Source organism: Mizuhopecten yessoensis, unplaced genomic scaffold (genome assembly GCF_002113885.1).
Source record: "Mizuhopecten yessoensis strain PY_sf001 unplaced genomic scaffold, ASM211388v2 scaffold717, whole genome shotgun sequence".
NCBI classification, from domain to species: domain Eukaryota; kingdom Metazoa; phylum Mollusca; class Bivalvia; order Pectinida; family Pectinidae; genus Mizuhopecten; species Mizuhopecten yessoensis.
This window is the reverse complement of record NW_018403686.1, coordinates 389959-404779: the sequence shown is the minus strand read 5'-3', so window position 1 is coordinate 404779 and position 14821 is coordinate 389959. Positions and strand designations below refer to the sequence as shown.

Genomic DNA, 14821 nt, shown 5'->3' with positions numbered 1-14821 from the left:
TTGTTTTTCATATTAAAACTAATAACCTCCACCATACCGTACACATAATATGCATATGGAAATATTGTTTTCATTTTAAGTTCATGATTATAGTTTCTTTAAGTTTTGAAACGCATGTAACTACAAAGGAAATGTTTCAATTGACATAGTTCACAAAGGTGAGAGATGTTATGATGTGTGAATAAATATTAGCCAATCACTGCAGCGGTTATATGTTCGTTTTTTACAGAGAGGATATATGTTGGTCATTCAAGATATTTTATTTTTGATTTCAAGTAAGAGGTCTGGTAAATGACATATTCCAATATCGAGTGAATATTCATAGATCAGATCAGGGAATCGGTAAAATACATAGTCTGCATAATAAGGCGCTATGTTACAATATAAGTTGGACCATCAATGCTCTGTATACGTGTTCATATATAGGTGTTTAACACAGCTTCAGATTTATAAGCAAACCTTTGATCAATTTTCCTTTTTTTTATATATAGTATATTTTCAGAATAAATGCTATAAATAGTTACCGATTATATTTTTCAGGATACTATTTTAATGTCGCAATTCGAGGAACTTCAATTTACGAGTTTGCACCTCTGTCAATTACTCAAAATTCAGCATTGAAGTCGGATACACAAGTGTCTGCTGCGATGTGTCCTTTTATGTTAAGGGCACTGGTAGTTGTTTCCCTTCTGTTAATACTGCACGAAAACGTCTAAGCCCTGAAAATAGATGCCCTTGGATAAAACAGTCGTACTTATATATCATTACCGACATGTAATATTCCATTTTATCACATAATGTACTGTGTTATCTAATGAATATACTCATGTCATAATTCTTTGAGTAGTAATCTATGAACAAGAACATGACGTAACAGACTTACGCACTGGAGCAATAAAGGCGGCTTTTGAAATTTCAAGGTTGCATGAAAATTGTCGTTTTACACGATTTATGCCACAAATCCTGATATTATGTGATAAAGGGATCTTAAATTTGTTTCCATTTCATATAAAATTCATGAAACTCATCACGATTTTTTCATTTTAGTTCGCCAGAGGCTCGCTAAATTGAAAAATTCTTAGACTCGTTTCATAAATCTCATATGTAATGGAAACTCATGTAAGATCCGTTATGTATATTGTGAAAAGAAACTATCACTTCCCGATTGTATTCACTTACTTATATAGCATTTTTGTTCCAGGTCAAATAATTTTCAAAGTTGCAAGCATTTATTTGGAGATTTGTTCAAATATTAAATGCCATCTATATGTATCATCTACCGAATATCATCGAAATATATATAGTTTAAATATACATGTATAATATGACTAATATATTTCACTTCTGAACTATGTAAAACGTGAATATTTAATAAGGACGGTTCAGGCGAAGGGAGATATTTCATTGACAACAAGTAGATTGATGTATCTTTATATCTTCTCGGAGTTGATATTAGACACGTAACCATTGTAAAGGTTACTGATATTGCTTCTGATAAAGTTTTAACTAAGGACACTCAATATTTCTTAGAATGTAATACATTTCTTTTTTGGCTACTTATCTTTCCAACCAATTTTAAGCAATTGCTGATTTTTTGTCGCTTAGTTTGTCTAAATAATTAACATAAGGACCTAAATTTACTGTGAATAAGTAATTATGTTCGCTTCAAACTATACTAACGACTACATGAGTCAAACGTTTGTGTATTTTTATCACCTAATACGTATATAGTTTATGACATTCATGTGTCAAATTCTTTGATGAAGAAAACATAACCATGCAATCAAATATCATATTTTACATATGAAGTATCTATGAATCGACACATCTATATTCAAACATATACCTTCTTTGACATGTAGTTTCGGATAAGTGTAACTCAGTCGAAACCAGCCTGGAATCTGACAAAACATTTCCGTTCCGGGACAAATGTATAGACCAGCATCCATAAACTTGTTGAACAGTTTGATTTCCTCCTCTCTCGTACGTTCCTTTAGAAACTGACAAGATAAAACAAAAAACAATGTTAGAAGAAAACAAGTATGATACATTCGTTGGGTCGGCTTCCTTCAAGGTCTTCTACTGTTCATTTTTGCAACGGAACCCGTATTAAATATCTATGTCCTATCGTATCAAACAATGTGACACAATAGATGGCCACTGTACCAATGACTAATAGCATGTCACTTCCAACTTATGCTGTAAAGAAATTTTAAAAAAATGCATTAAATATTCAACTTGTGCACTCCAATAATTCTAACTCAAAGTGATACTGATTGATAAGAGAACCGAGGAGAACAAAGCTAAAGGACAAACATCGTAGAACCAACTCCTTCTACAGAGTAGGCGTTTCTTTTATGCGTCCCTCCTGACGACTCACGTCAAACCTTAAGAAATGTTTGAAACGCCACAGATCAAGAAAAAGTGAGCAAAGCTTTTATCCTCAGATACACTGGATGGCATACAATCCATTGTTTCTAAACCACAGTCGAAAGAAGCGAGAGTGCGTAAACCCCTGACACATTTAAGTTTTATACAAAACCTTTGGTTTGTTTCAAATTATAAACGACAAAAGTGTGCATATAATGAACCGTGTCATCACTGAAATGACATAAGTGTTGCTATTTATAAATGTAGGTCATGGCAAACCTCGCGAAATCCACCTGCAGAGCCTACCCCTTGTATCTGGGAGGGACCCTGTTATTATTTATTTTATAACAAACAACCGATTTTACTGTTTCTGCTGGGCTTAATGTTACATTTGAGAGTATAGGTTTCTGTTAATAAATAAAAACCAAGCTAACAAATAGCAAAGCACTGGTCCGTCTTTAAATATTAATAAGATATGCCAACGTTGACTACCTGGGATAAATCCATCCAGATAAATATCACGTTTCGACAGTTGTACGCTGTAGGAATATTCAACTCATCCAGTACATCTTTCACAAGTTTATGATTTTCCTTCGCTCTGTTGTAATAGGTAGGGAAGTATGTCTTGTCGAGCCATTCTGCAATATATATACCCAACTGATTAAATACATGAAATGGCAGTTACAAATGTATTGTTACGTTTGTGTTTAATCAAATAGCAATGTAGTCACCGTGTATCATGCAATTCCAACTATGTTAAAAAGTAACAATACAAAATATCTAAGAACGTTGTTTTCTAAGTATCAGTTTTGTATTTTAAACTTATATAGGTTGCTTCTCATGTTGGTACGGAGTATATGCCACTAAAATCAATCAGGAGGACTTTTAGATAACAGACTTCTAATATGTATCGAATATGAAGTACCTGTATCGGACAGAAATCCATTGATTAGCACTTGTGTAGGGGCTGGTATAGCACAGAACATCGCGATCTTCTGTAAGTGACCAATGATTCTGACGTCATGGGAATACACAACACCACATCGAAATCCCGAGAGTCCGAAATCCTTCAAAAACAGGAACAAAATTATAAATCAGATTCACGGTTTGTTTTTGTTCCGATATTGTAATGAATGACCGAAATAAAGAGTTGTGGTTTATGATAGTAGACTATTTATTTGGTTTTAAACATTTATTATAAAATGAGCAACGTCAAAAGTTTTGTACATAAAAGATATGTTGAATTATCCTAATTAATCAAATGAATATTCTGTGAGATAATGAAGTGCAAAACTATAAATATTAATATTTTTTCAAAATTACCTTACTAAAACCCCAGATGAAATGAGTCTTGTCTGGGTCAGGAATGCTCATAGACAAGACACTTGTGAAACAGCCTTGACCTTGTGTCGACAAAGCATATATTTCATCACATATAATGTGGAGGTCCTCTCTATAAATATACGAAATAAGGACTTGCAATTATTTATCAAAATTTAGAGGGAGTTAAGAAAGTACTTGAGAAAATAATGATAATTGTAAAGTGATTACCGTTTGCAGAACTCCATCACCTCAGCAAGTTCTTGCTTGGTATAAACCTTACCGGTAGGGTTATGGGGATTAGTAATGATCACCCCACGGACAGTCAAACCCTAAATCATAAAGGTAGATAGAAAAGTATAAGTAAAGGTAAAATTTAAACATGGGCAATGATGTCATTGATTAATGTTCGTTACATTTTTGGGATGATGAGGTATAAAATTGTAAATAGTACGCTAGGAATGTAACAAAAATTAATGCAGTTTATTATGAAAGATAAAACTGATCAGCAGTTATGTATTTTTAGATAGTATAATAAGATATCGATATTTCCGAAGAATTGCAGCAGACATATACTAGAATAAATTGATACTACATGTATGATGAATTGTTATATTTCAACCTTACGTCTTTTTTTGCTCTTTGCAAATATGATCCCAACAAATCTGTGCGCATTTTACATGGATCATCTGATGATTCTCTCTGAAATAAATAAATATATTGCTATCAATTTAACAATTACATATTTTTCTATGGATAACTCAGCATTCAAATGTTGTAATTAGTTTCCCAGTAACAATACTTTGAAAACATTTTGCTCTATTTTAGGGTATCGTTTTCGCTTCGTCTGTGCCTCGGTGATCGTTCGCATAACATCGTGTGCATGTATCACATCACATCGTCTGTTATGACAATTGTGTTGATTTCCTATCGTACGGCCAGTCACTTTTACGAAATAAGAGAGTAAACGAAACGCAGTGAAAATAGTTTTTGAATAACTAGTTAACTGACATTTGAGCTGTTCTGTATTGAAAACCTATGTAGACATACTGTTTAAGCTGCATAGAATTTCCAAATATTTTAACACGTTTTACGGTCTTGGAACCAAATGCAAATTATATGAGATAATAAAACAGAAAATGACCCCACTCTCCTTTCCTACGTTACACTGAAACTGTCGGTGTAATCCAAATCTGTTACTTTAGTATGTGAAATATGGGATTGAAAAAGGCTAGATTTTTCTACAGTGCAATCTGTGTTTATTGTCTTGTAATTATTGAAATTCAAATATCTTGAATTTTAATGAGGTATTCTCCGTGCGTTTAGTCGACAAGAGTGATACCGTTTCCATACATCGGAAAACAATAGCTTGATTTGAGCTTAATGTTTATAGATCCTGCACGGCTTCGATAAGTGTAATGTTCACTCACATTACCAATACCTTGACCTATTTTAATTCTGTTTGACGACAGAGGTGGACGTACAGAGTAAAAGCGGCCATAAGGAGTAAAAGTCTGCCTCCGGCCCACGGTCCTGGATATATTGTGTCAGTTAGAGTCGTGACTGTACACAAGTAACTGTATGTCACGTTGTTAAGTTAAAATTTACTCTTAGTAATCAAAGTATGTTTATGCGAATAGTAAACAATCTGTATGGAAATGAACTGTAATAAAAAGTATCGATTGATTCCTTTGTGATATCAATCATTCATAAATAATTGCTATATCTATATCTTACACAAACTTGTTTAAAAGGCAATTGCATCGCGCCGTTTACCCTGAAACGTAACGTTGATCGTATCGTGTGGCATCGCCGCTGCAACGTTTCCTTTTCGTTTGGAACCACATGTTTTTTACGGGACTATGTGTGAAGCATTATCTTTAATTTTATATGCAGCACAATTATTTCTACTTTTGTTATTTTGTCACATCAATTTCTTTTGTGCTTGTTTTTCTGTTCTTATTCACTTTTTATTCTATTTATACATTATGCATATACATGTAACTCTTCAATTATGGAGGAATGAAGATGTGAATAAGACTTACATCAAACATTGGGACCTCGTATATATCCACTCCACCTATGTCTAACATGTCATATTTAAGTCTGGTGTACGCCGGGGTAGGGCACAGGAAAACATCTGTCAAAACAACCTTCAATTAGTAATATGTATTGCATGAAATATAAGCGTGTTAAATATGTATTGGTAGCAAACACACCAGCGATTATTTCCCAGTCGCTCCGACTGACTTATTCAACTATGACGTTTTAGGTCAAATACACTATTTTAAAACTTAAAATCATGCATAGTCTCTGTCAAACACTTGTTTCAACATATAAAGGGGTATTGAACACATTTGAGGAATATGGACATATACGCAATGAACTGATCACATATTAGCATACTGATGCAAATGACATATCATGTTAAGTTTATAAAATATATGATAAATCAGCCTCTACTATATACTACCGGCATGTGTTGTCAATATAAGTCAATATGCTTAAATATTATATTATTTTCAAATATGTAGGTAACGTTTGAATAATATTTTGGTCAACAACATGTTTATTGGGCATTGTCAAAGAATAGTTCAACAGACTATTTATATTCTGGTCGGAATTTGTTGGTGCTCAATTTCAATTATATTTACTTGTGTATTTTGATAAAACTGAAAAACCAATAAAGTCTATGTACGAAGCTAGATGATATCCTATAGACTTATTTACCCTCAGACTGTTACTTTCAGATATTGTAATGATGTTTTATCACTCAATAACATGATTTTCGAAAACTATATACAAATATACTGGCAACTAATCTATTCTTCAGAACTTGTTATCATATATGCTGCAGACTCCTTTTCTTCAGATAAATGTCTTGCCATTTTGTATATTTTTCTATGATATATATGACGGTGCCATTAACAATGCAAGAAACGCCAAAAATGGTAATACAGTATAATGACAAGTCTTTGATACAGAAAGGTTTGATATCCTGCAGTTCGTCTTACCTCCAACATCTGCCAGAGTAAACGCCAGTGCGTTCAGTATTGCAGTAACTCCATCCATCAGAACAAGCTGTAAGACAAACGTTTATTATTACAGGCAAGGGTTTATTTCTATAGTTAATACAATAAAGAAGTCACATGAGTGTTTGGATTGCATAAAAACTTTAAATTACATTTTATCGTAAAATAATATTTTAGCTCACCTGGTCCGAAGGACCATGGTGAGCTTATTCCATACCGCAGTGTCCGGCGTCCGTCCGTCCGTCCGTCCGTCCGTCCGTAAACTTTTCCTTTAAAACGCTACTGTAGTTCTGAACGGCCATGTAGATTTTTGTCTAAATTTGGTCTGCAGCATCCTTAGGCCAAGAGGATTCAATTTTGTATAGACGGTGGATGTGGCTCCCCTGGGGCCAGAGGGGTGGTGCCCAATAGGGGAAATAGAGTTAAACCTTAAAAATCCGTCTTCTACCGTAAGGATAAAGGGATTTTATTCTTATTTAGTCTTGAGCATCCTAGGGCCAAGGGCGCTCAATTTTGTATAAACAATGAGTGTAGCTATCTGGGGGCAGAGGAGCGGGACCAATAGGCGAAACATAGCAAATTCTTCAAAATCCTTTTCTGTAAGAACTACAGGATTTTGTCCAAATTTGGTATGAAACACCCTTGGGTGAAGGGGCAGAGAGCTGGGGCCAAATAAGGGATATAGAGGAACGATATGCAGAACTAACAGTTATTTTGACAGTTTCCTCCCTCTAATGTGCCGCACAACTAACACTACTGATAATGATCTCTTAAACTCCCCAACTCTTGCAACCTTTAAACACAAACTGAATAAAGATATAATTATCGATAATGAATCAACATTAATTTTTAAAACTGAAGGTGATAGACGGGCCAATATTATTCTTTGTCAACTTAGAAACTTCTGTAGCAATTTAAATTTTGATTTATTCAATGACCATTTAACTGACTGTCCCTCTTGTGCTTGCTCTTTTGAATATGAAACAGTTTTCCATTATTTTCTTGAATGTCCATTGTATAATGATCTCAGACTTACTTTATTTACTTCTGTTGATAATTATGGAAATCATAACCATATTGATACAAACATTTTTCTACAAGGCTGTCCTGATTGTGATGGACTAACAAACAGACAGTTACTTAATGATGTACAGTTATTTATTGGTAAATCTAGGCGTTTTAATCTCTATATGATCTAACCAGCCATGACCTTATACTTTATACTTTTATACTTTACTATTCCTATTCCAATTATACTCCACAAATAAGTAACTTTACCTACTTTTCTATAAATGTTATTCTTCTACGGACATAGGAGTTTTAAGTTGAGCATGTTTGTTTGTTGTTGTTTGTTGTAAGATTTGTTCAATCTGTCTTGTTTTACAGTTTCCATCTTATACATTGAATTACACATAGACTAGCTATCTATTTTCATATTAAACTACAATACCTTAACAGTTTTGGCGACTGTGACCTGTGCATATATTTGCACATGGACTTTTGGTCAATGTCTGCCAATATCTGTGTGATTTGATAGCTATATAGCTTATATACAATTGTAAAATGTTATAAAAATAAATTATACCTGTGGAATTGTTTTGTGTGTGATGTGAGAAGTGTGAATGTATTTGTATTTCAGTTATGTTAATTAAGAAGGAGTTACATCCCTTTAATATATTTTTTTATAATTTTCATTTCAAAATTGATGTATTAATTAAATCAAATAAAAATAATAGAATCCGTTAATTTAGCCACCGCTGGAGAGAATGTATATAGGCTTTGCCTGTTATTCCATCCAATTGACTTGTCAATACAATTTGTTGAAATGAAAAATAGAGGAACAGCTTTAATATCAATCTTCTTCCGTTAGGATGAAGGTATTTTGACCAAATTTGAACAGCAGCATCCTATTTGGAAGGTAAATCAGTTTTGTATACATGGTGGGTTTGAACCCCCTGGGGCCTGAGAGGCGGGGCCCAATAGGGTAAACATTGCAAAATCTTCAAAATCCTTCTTCTTCTTAAGGAATGACAGGATTTTGATTAAATTTTGGCTGAGGCACCCGTTGGTGAGGGGAAACTAATTTTGTATCAACGTTTGGTCTCACCCACCTTGGGGAAGATGCTTTGATGAAGGGAACATTGTGTATCATCGAGAGCCCCTTTTAACATCAACATCACTTGCCTTTTCCTCTTCAATTTTCACCTTGCTTTTGAAACGTTCCTCAATAAATTGGCTGAAGGTTTTCCTTACGCTTAAATATTAAAAAATGAAATCCAAATCATCATTATGACGAGTGGTAGTTAGATAGCACGGAAATGTTCTCGCTTAAGATAATTAAATTATTGGTTAAAAGAACATCGTACAATAATAATACTTTATTTCTTTCAATTATATGCCAAAGACAGAATTCTTGGAATGCAAACAGCGCTCAGGCATTTGTTACATGAATCGTATTGTCTGCATGTATCTACCAAACTAGGTTTTAACAGATGACGTGCTTTTTAAGAAGAGGTTCAGCAAAGGTAAATCAGAGGTCTAATGTAAGTTAGGATGTTATTCATAATAATGATAGTCATACATATGTGTATATTTGAAATTCAAATATTTTGCGATTTTAAAAATAACAACCTTGGCTAATGCTTTAGATGAAAAAGAGGAATATGAGAACAATAATGTCGCATTTGGCAGTTTGAGGAAATTGTTTTGCAATGAAGCAGGCGAACATATGAGAGTGAAAGTACCAGCTATATACAATCATTTACTAAATTTTGGCAATAAATAAAATAAGACTTTAATGACTACGCCAGAATGACCGTTATATGGGCACTAAGTCACTGTATTCATGTCTAAAAGCATAATGACATACATAAACGAATTATCTATGTCGTTTGTCCCTTGGTATTCAGTACTGTCCTATATCCATTGGTTACATATTACGTCACAGTACCCACATCGAGACAGTACCCTAATCGGGACACGTAAAGGAAAAAGTCGCAAGAAATGTGCATGCTGTGCAAAGAAGTATTTTTATATTAAAAATATTGATTTAAAAATGCTAATTTACCAATAAAACATTATATGAACTTTATTTACTGCCACTTATGGTTACAGTCACAGTTTTAGTTTGTAAATATAATGACGAAAATGTAACGTTCTAAATTGATGCGCCATGCGACGTTATTGATTTTCAATTTTTGTATGTGACTTTTCACAATCCTACTATTTCACAACTAATGGTAGCTCGGAAAAGAAATTCATTCAGAACGACCCTTGACTCTTAAATATTCAACAAATATGCCATGTTCTGCTTAATACTTTTTTCATCTCCAAATATAAGCCTAAACTGGTAGGGGTTTCCGATTTGGGTACAGTTACACTTGTTTCGCGATTACCTAACCACCACTATATGTACAGTTCTATTTATAGAACCACGCGCCGGAAATATCAACTTGTTATCAAAATGAAAAGACACTGATATCTATTTAGGAAAAGTGAAAATAAATTACTGGGATCGGTACTATGGTATGAAAGGCATCAATATTTCACTAAAAGGTGTCCCGATTTGGGTACTTTGACATTAGAGTAACGTAACTTATTGAACATGCATCTGTGCCATGTTCTTAAAAAGTATATAAGGTGATTTGTTTCTAAAACCTTTGTCGGGTCCCTTTTTATTTTATAAAGAATTGCATCCCAAGAGTTTGTATCGTCTTTGTTTAGAGTATAGACATTATCTTATCTTTAATATCTATTTTGTGCGCTTGTCTTTTTTATAAACATAACCAAGTTATACCTCTTATCCCTAGTTATGTTTTTAGTATACCTATTATCTTCATCGTTTATCCATAGTTTATATAGTAAATGTGTTTGTACACCCTTATGATCAATAGATTATATTCAGCGTTATTGTGCAGCTCTGTTTTTGAGTCAGTTATGGTATAAGTAACTTTAACTTACCGGTCCAATCCATGGCATGCGTAATAGTACAGAAAGTCCTGACTGACAAAGTTAGCCGACCCTGATACTTCAGCAATCTGAAACAATAAAATAGTACAGTTCATGTTATCTATTCGCACCCGATCTAGTACGGATGCAAACATATAAACTCGCCTTCATTCACTATACTGTAACTTCTGTCCGGATTTCAAACTATTACTTAATTACATGTTAATCTTTGTGGAACATATCGCTGCCTCCCAAAATACACACACATACACTACACGCATGCATCTTGCACACAGGGGAGGCCGTCCTTAAATGACCTTAGCTGTTAATAGGACGTTAAACAAAATCAAACAAACAAACAAAAAATCTTTGTGAAATATGACATATTCTATTATTGACTAAACATTTGATCTGCTTCCTTTGCTGCTCTGGGGGAAACGTGTGTTATGATCCTGGTAACTTTTCGCTGTATGGAAATTTTTACTTTTTCAGAAGTCCGATGTTAACTTCCAAGACCTACCTTGTTTAACCACAGATCTTCACAGAGCTTGTTTTCAGCTGTCCCGAGGTTGATGTATCCCTTCAAGTGAAATATATCAATCAATAAAATAAGTTTACATGAAATGGATATAATCTGTAATTAATTCGAAATCCATATATAACTATAGTTTAATGTATAACTATTAAAATGATGCAAGCGGTCCAATTTAACTTAAGGTTAGCAAGTCGTTTCCATCTAATATTTCATCTCTAATAAAATACCCGAGAAACAAGGTATTAATGTATATTTAGCATATCAGTGATTTGAACGTTGTGATGATGTTACTGACGCGTGACTAATTATAGATTTCGCCAGTTTTGCAGACCAAATGTAAATATAGCATTTAAATCATTTTGTAGAGTATATGAATACAGTTGTACGTGTATCCGGCAGTAATGAGGAAGCGTATGAAAACCAAATCTACTGCATCATGGTAACGCAGTGGTTATTTAGGAGTGGAATTTTGTTTTGTTTGAAAATCTTCCGTATATACTATGTGTATGCATGTGGGAAAGCAAACGCATACCATAGCGGAACATCTGGACTATCATAACATTTCGCATCGTGGTATCAAAGAATAGGTACCATATTCAGCCGTTTTACAACAACTCATCGAAAAGCATATATTTGTTGTATAATGATATCTTTGGGTCACACGTAAATTGCCATATTTGAAATAAATATCTGGTTGACCTCTTGAGGGATATTGGGGGTTAAGTGAATATAGAGTATACAAAAAAAAAAGCCATAGTAGATAAATGATGACTTAAACACTCCCAACATATGTTACCTGTGGATTTGTGTCAGAATCATAACTGTTGGCCGATACTTTGATGAAGTAGGTTTCAAGGAATTCCCCCTGTACGGCTTTCTGTGCCCTTTTCGAAAGCATTTCTGAAAAAAAAGGATATATTATCAAACTGAAGAAGCAATCACTAAGTATTTTTTAATTAGAAATAGATGTGATAAAAAAACGACATAGTAAAAAGTCAATGGTAATTTAATATAGTTAAACATTTAAACAAAAATGCCTACTTAAATCAAACTTTCCTTTACAAACATACAATAACACACTGAGTTTTGGCTAAACTCTCCTGATAAATTACTTGGATGTATGTGTTTTTTGTTGCGTTTTGATGAGTATTTAGAAGTATTTGATACTGTGAACGTCCTTAAATGACCTAAGCTGTTAATAGAACGTTAAACAAAAATAAACCAAACCAAACTAATGCTGTGATGTATAATCCTGCGACTGATCTACTATTCCGTGTCTTTTTTAAGTCACCGACAAAGAAAATATTTTTAAAATCATTTTATAGCTTTTCAACCAATACAAACACGATGTATATTTGCTAACATGTTGCTTACTAGGAATATAAACACACACGCACACACCTTTCCTGTTTCACTGAATGCTGCATTATTGCGTCATCAGCGGAAACTTGCATGTTTCAGACTTTCATTTGTGTTGTTTGTTGGATAGTTTGTCGGACTGGTTCCGTATTTCCGTATGGGGAGAAGAATATAGATGGAAGGAATGTAGTCTGATTCTGGGTAATATTGGCATTATCAATCTGTGTTTTAACATTTGGTTGACTGTGCTGTCAATATTTTTATAGCTGAAAGTTGATAAGTTTTAATAAATAATAAGACATCAGGCTTTTTGATGAAAAAACCCATTGATATTACATTGTATCTTATATAAATTTAGTGATGATTGTAAAAATATACCATGTAAGAATTATTTAAAAATAAAAAAATAAAAATACATGTATATGTAGTAAGCAGGTGACAATCTTTTAATTATCAAGCTATATTGCCTTCCTTGTGATCATGAAAGGATGTATGCCTATGCGAACGAAGTACATGTACACTGATGATGAAGAGTGGTGTTACCATTATGAGAACACTCCTAAATTTGAAACAAGCTATCCCAACAAAATGTCTGATAATTTATTGTTGAATTATATGGCTGATTTTGACTGCTTTGCATTGAAAATTTTACACTTGAAATCTAATGTTAATGAAATTTGACTATTGTATAATGTATTTAAATTGAGTGATTAGTACATGTAACGGAAATGCAATGTAATGTTGGATTTTACTTCTAAACATGTTATAGTATCTGGGACTAGTTTTTGCTTTGAAATGATAAAGTAAATGTAGATACAATTAATTTGTATTTGTATTTAATCAAGTTATATTTAAAATGTAAGTAAACAGTAAAATTGTTCATGTCTTACATAATAGATATAATGTATAAGTTTGACTTATGGTTTTATTTTTGTATTGTAATAATATGGCGGACTAACTTTAAAACATCAAGTAAGTTTGTATCATGTAAAAGTGCATTGATGAATTCGTAATGTATAGTGCTGCTATATTTATATATGCTATTGATTGACCTGTTTTATTATATTTCTGGTTGTCTAACAGAAACCCTTATTTCCACATGAATCCAAATCGATAGACAATACATTGGCTATTGATTATTATATTATTTATATTTAACCCCATGATTATCATATATTTGATAAATAATAACTTAAACGTTGATATCTCCACTCAAAAAATCCTTATCTTGATATATCGCATGCACAAAAGCTAACACGTAAAGGTTATTGCATAGTTTTCGAGTAATAAGGGATTTTGACTGTCCCGAGTGCCGAGAAATCATGCAATAACTGGCTTACTGCATGCTTGCCAACTCGAACAAAACAGAAAAATTAAGTAAAAAATGTTCACCTGGACAATCTTATTACCTACTCTACACTGCATATAATTTACTTACTGCATACTTCCCACCTCTCACAATGGAAAACTGGTGGCAAAAAAATACTTTCTACCACAGTCCACTGCACACATAATCCCCTTTCATGGCCAATCATGATTACATGACCATGAAAGGGGGTGTGCCAAGTGGACTGTGGTTACAAATGCTGTAAAACAGGGGAGATAATCAATAAGTAAGTAATGATGAAGTCAGTACATTGGAAAGGATAAACTTAGTTGACACACTTAAAATAAGACAAAATAAATAAATAAATAAAGTTAAAAATAGTAATTTCATGATTGAAAAACAAACAATTGTGTTTACGGAGCTGTTTCTTTATACAAGATTGCACATTCAAATATAACAGTCATTGAAAGAACTGGAATTCCTGAGGGATTGATAAACCCTTACATTATATGTATGAAATATCCTGTACCTTTTCCACATCTTGAAAATTAAGCTGAAAATGTAGTCAGAAATTCAACATTGTGTCCCGTATTTTGTTCTAATTGTTGAACAGATACTCCTTACCTTCCCTGACCTTGGAGCTGGAGAGTAATCCACAAGCACTTGTATTCATTATAAAGGATACACTCAGACTGGGCTATTGAGAATAAAGACAAACTTACCTGGTTCTGATTAGTACTCACTAACACAGGTACATGTAAATTATCTGCAGTGTAGGCTAAACAAAATCTGTTTTGTTCGAGTTGGGAAGCATGCAGTAAGCCAGTTATTGCATGATTTCTCGTCACTCGGGACTTATTACCCCCCCTCTTCGCTCGGGTGTAATAAATCCCTTGTTACTCGAAAACCATGCAATAACCTTTACATGTA

At 33.4% G+C, this 14821-nt stretch overlaps 1 protein-coding gene across 1 annotated transcript; it reads right to left on the bottom strand.

Moving 5' to 3' along the window:
* Positions 1-252: 252 nt before the first annotated feature.
* On the bottom strand, positions 253-14564 carry LOC110452041 (probable inactive 1-aminocyclopropane-1-carboxylate synthase-like protein 2). Its single transcript, XM_021500309.1, has 14 exons — positions 14516-14564; positions 12002-12105; positions 11191-11250; positions 10683-10759; positions 8907-8976; positions 6705-6771; positions 5736-5830; positions 4318-4392; positions 3922-4022; positions 3694-3823; positions 3296-3437; positions 2863-3008; positions 1847-2000; positions 253-719 (listed from the first exon to the last, which is right to left on the bottom strand). Exons 1-14 carry the CDS (start codon positions 14562-14564, stop codon positions 658-660), a joined length of 1332 nt encoding a protein of 443 aa, XP_021355984.1. The 3' UTR covers positions 253-657.
* Positions 14565-14821: the final 257 nt, after the last annotated feature.

Coding starts and splice junctions, on each gene's coding strand:
- LOC110452041 (XM_021500309.1), bottom strand. CDS start 14,564: ATGAATACAAGTGCTTGTGGATTACTCTCCAGCTCCAAGGTCAGGGAA. Junction 8,977..10,682: donor GCATGCCATGGATTGGACCG/GTAAGTTAAAGT, acceptor TTAATATTTAAG/CGTAAGGAAAACCTTCAGCC. Junction 5,831..6,704: donor TACTCTGGCAGATGTTGGAG/GTAAGACGAACT, acceptor TTGTTTTGACAG/ATGTTTTCCTGTGCCCTACC.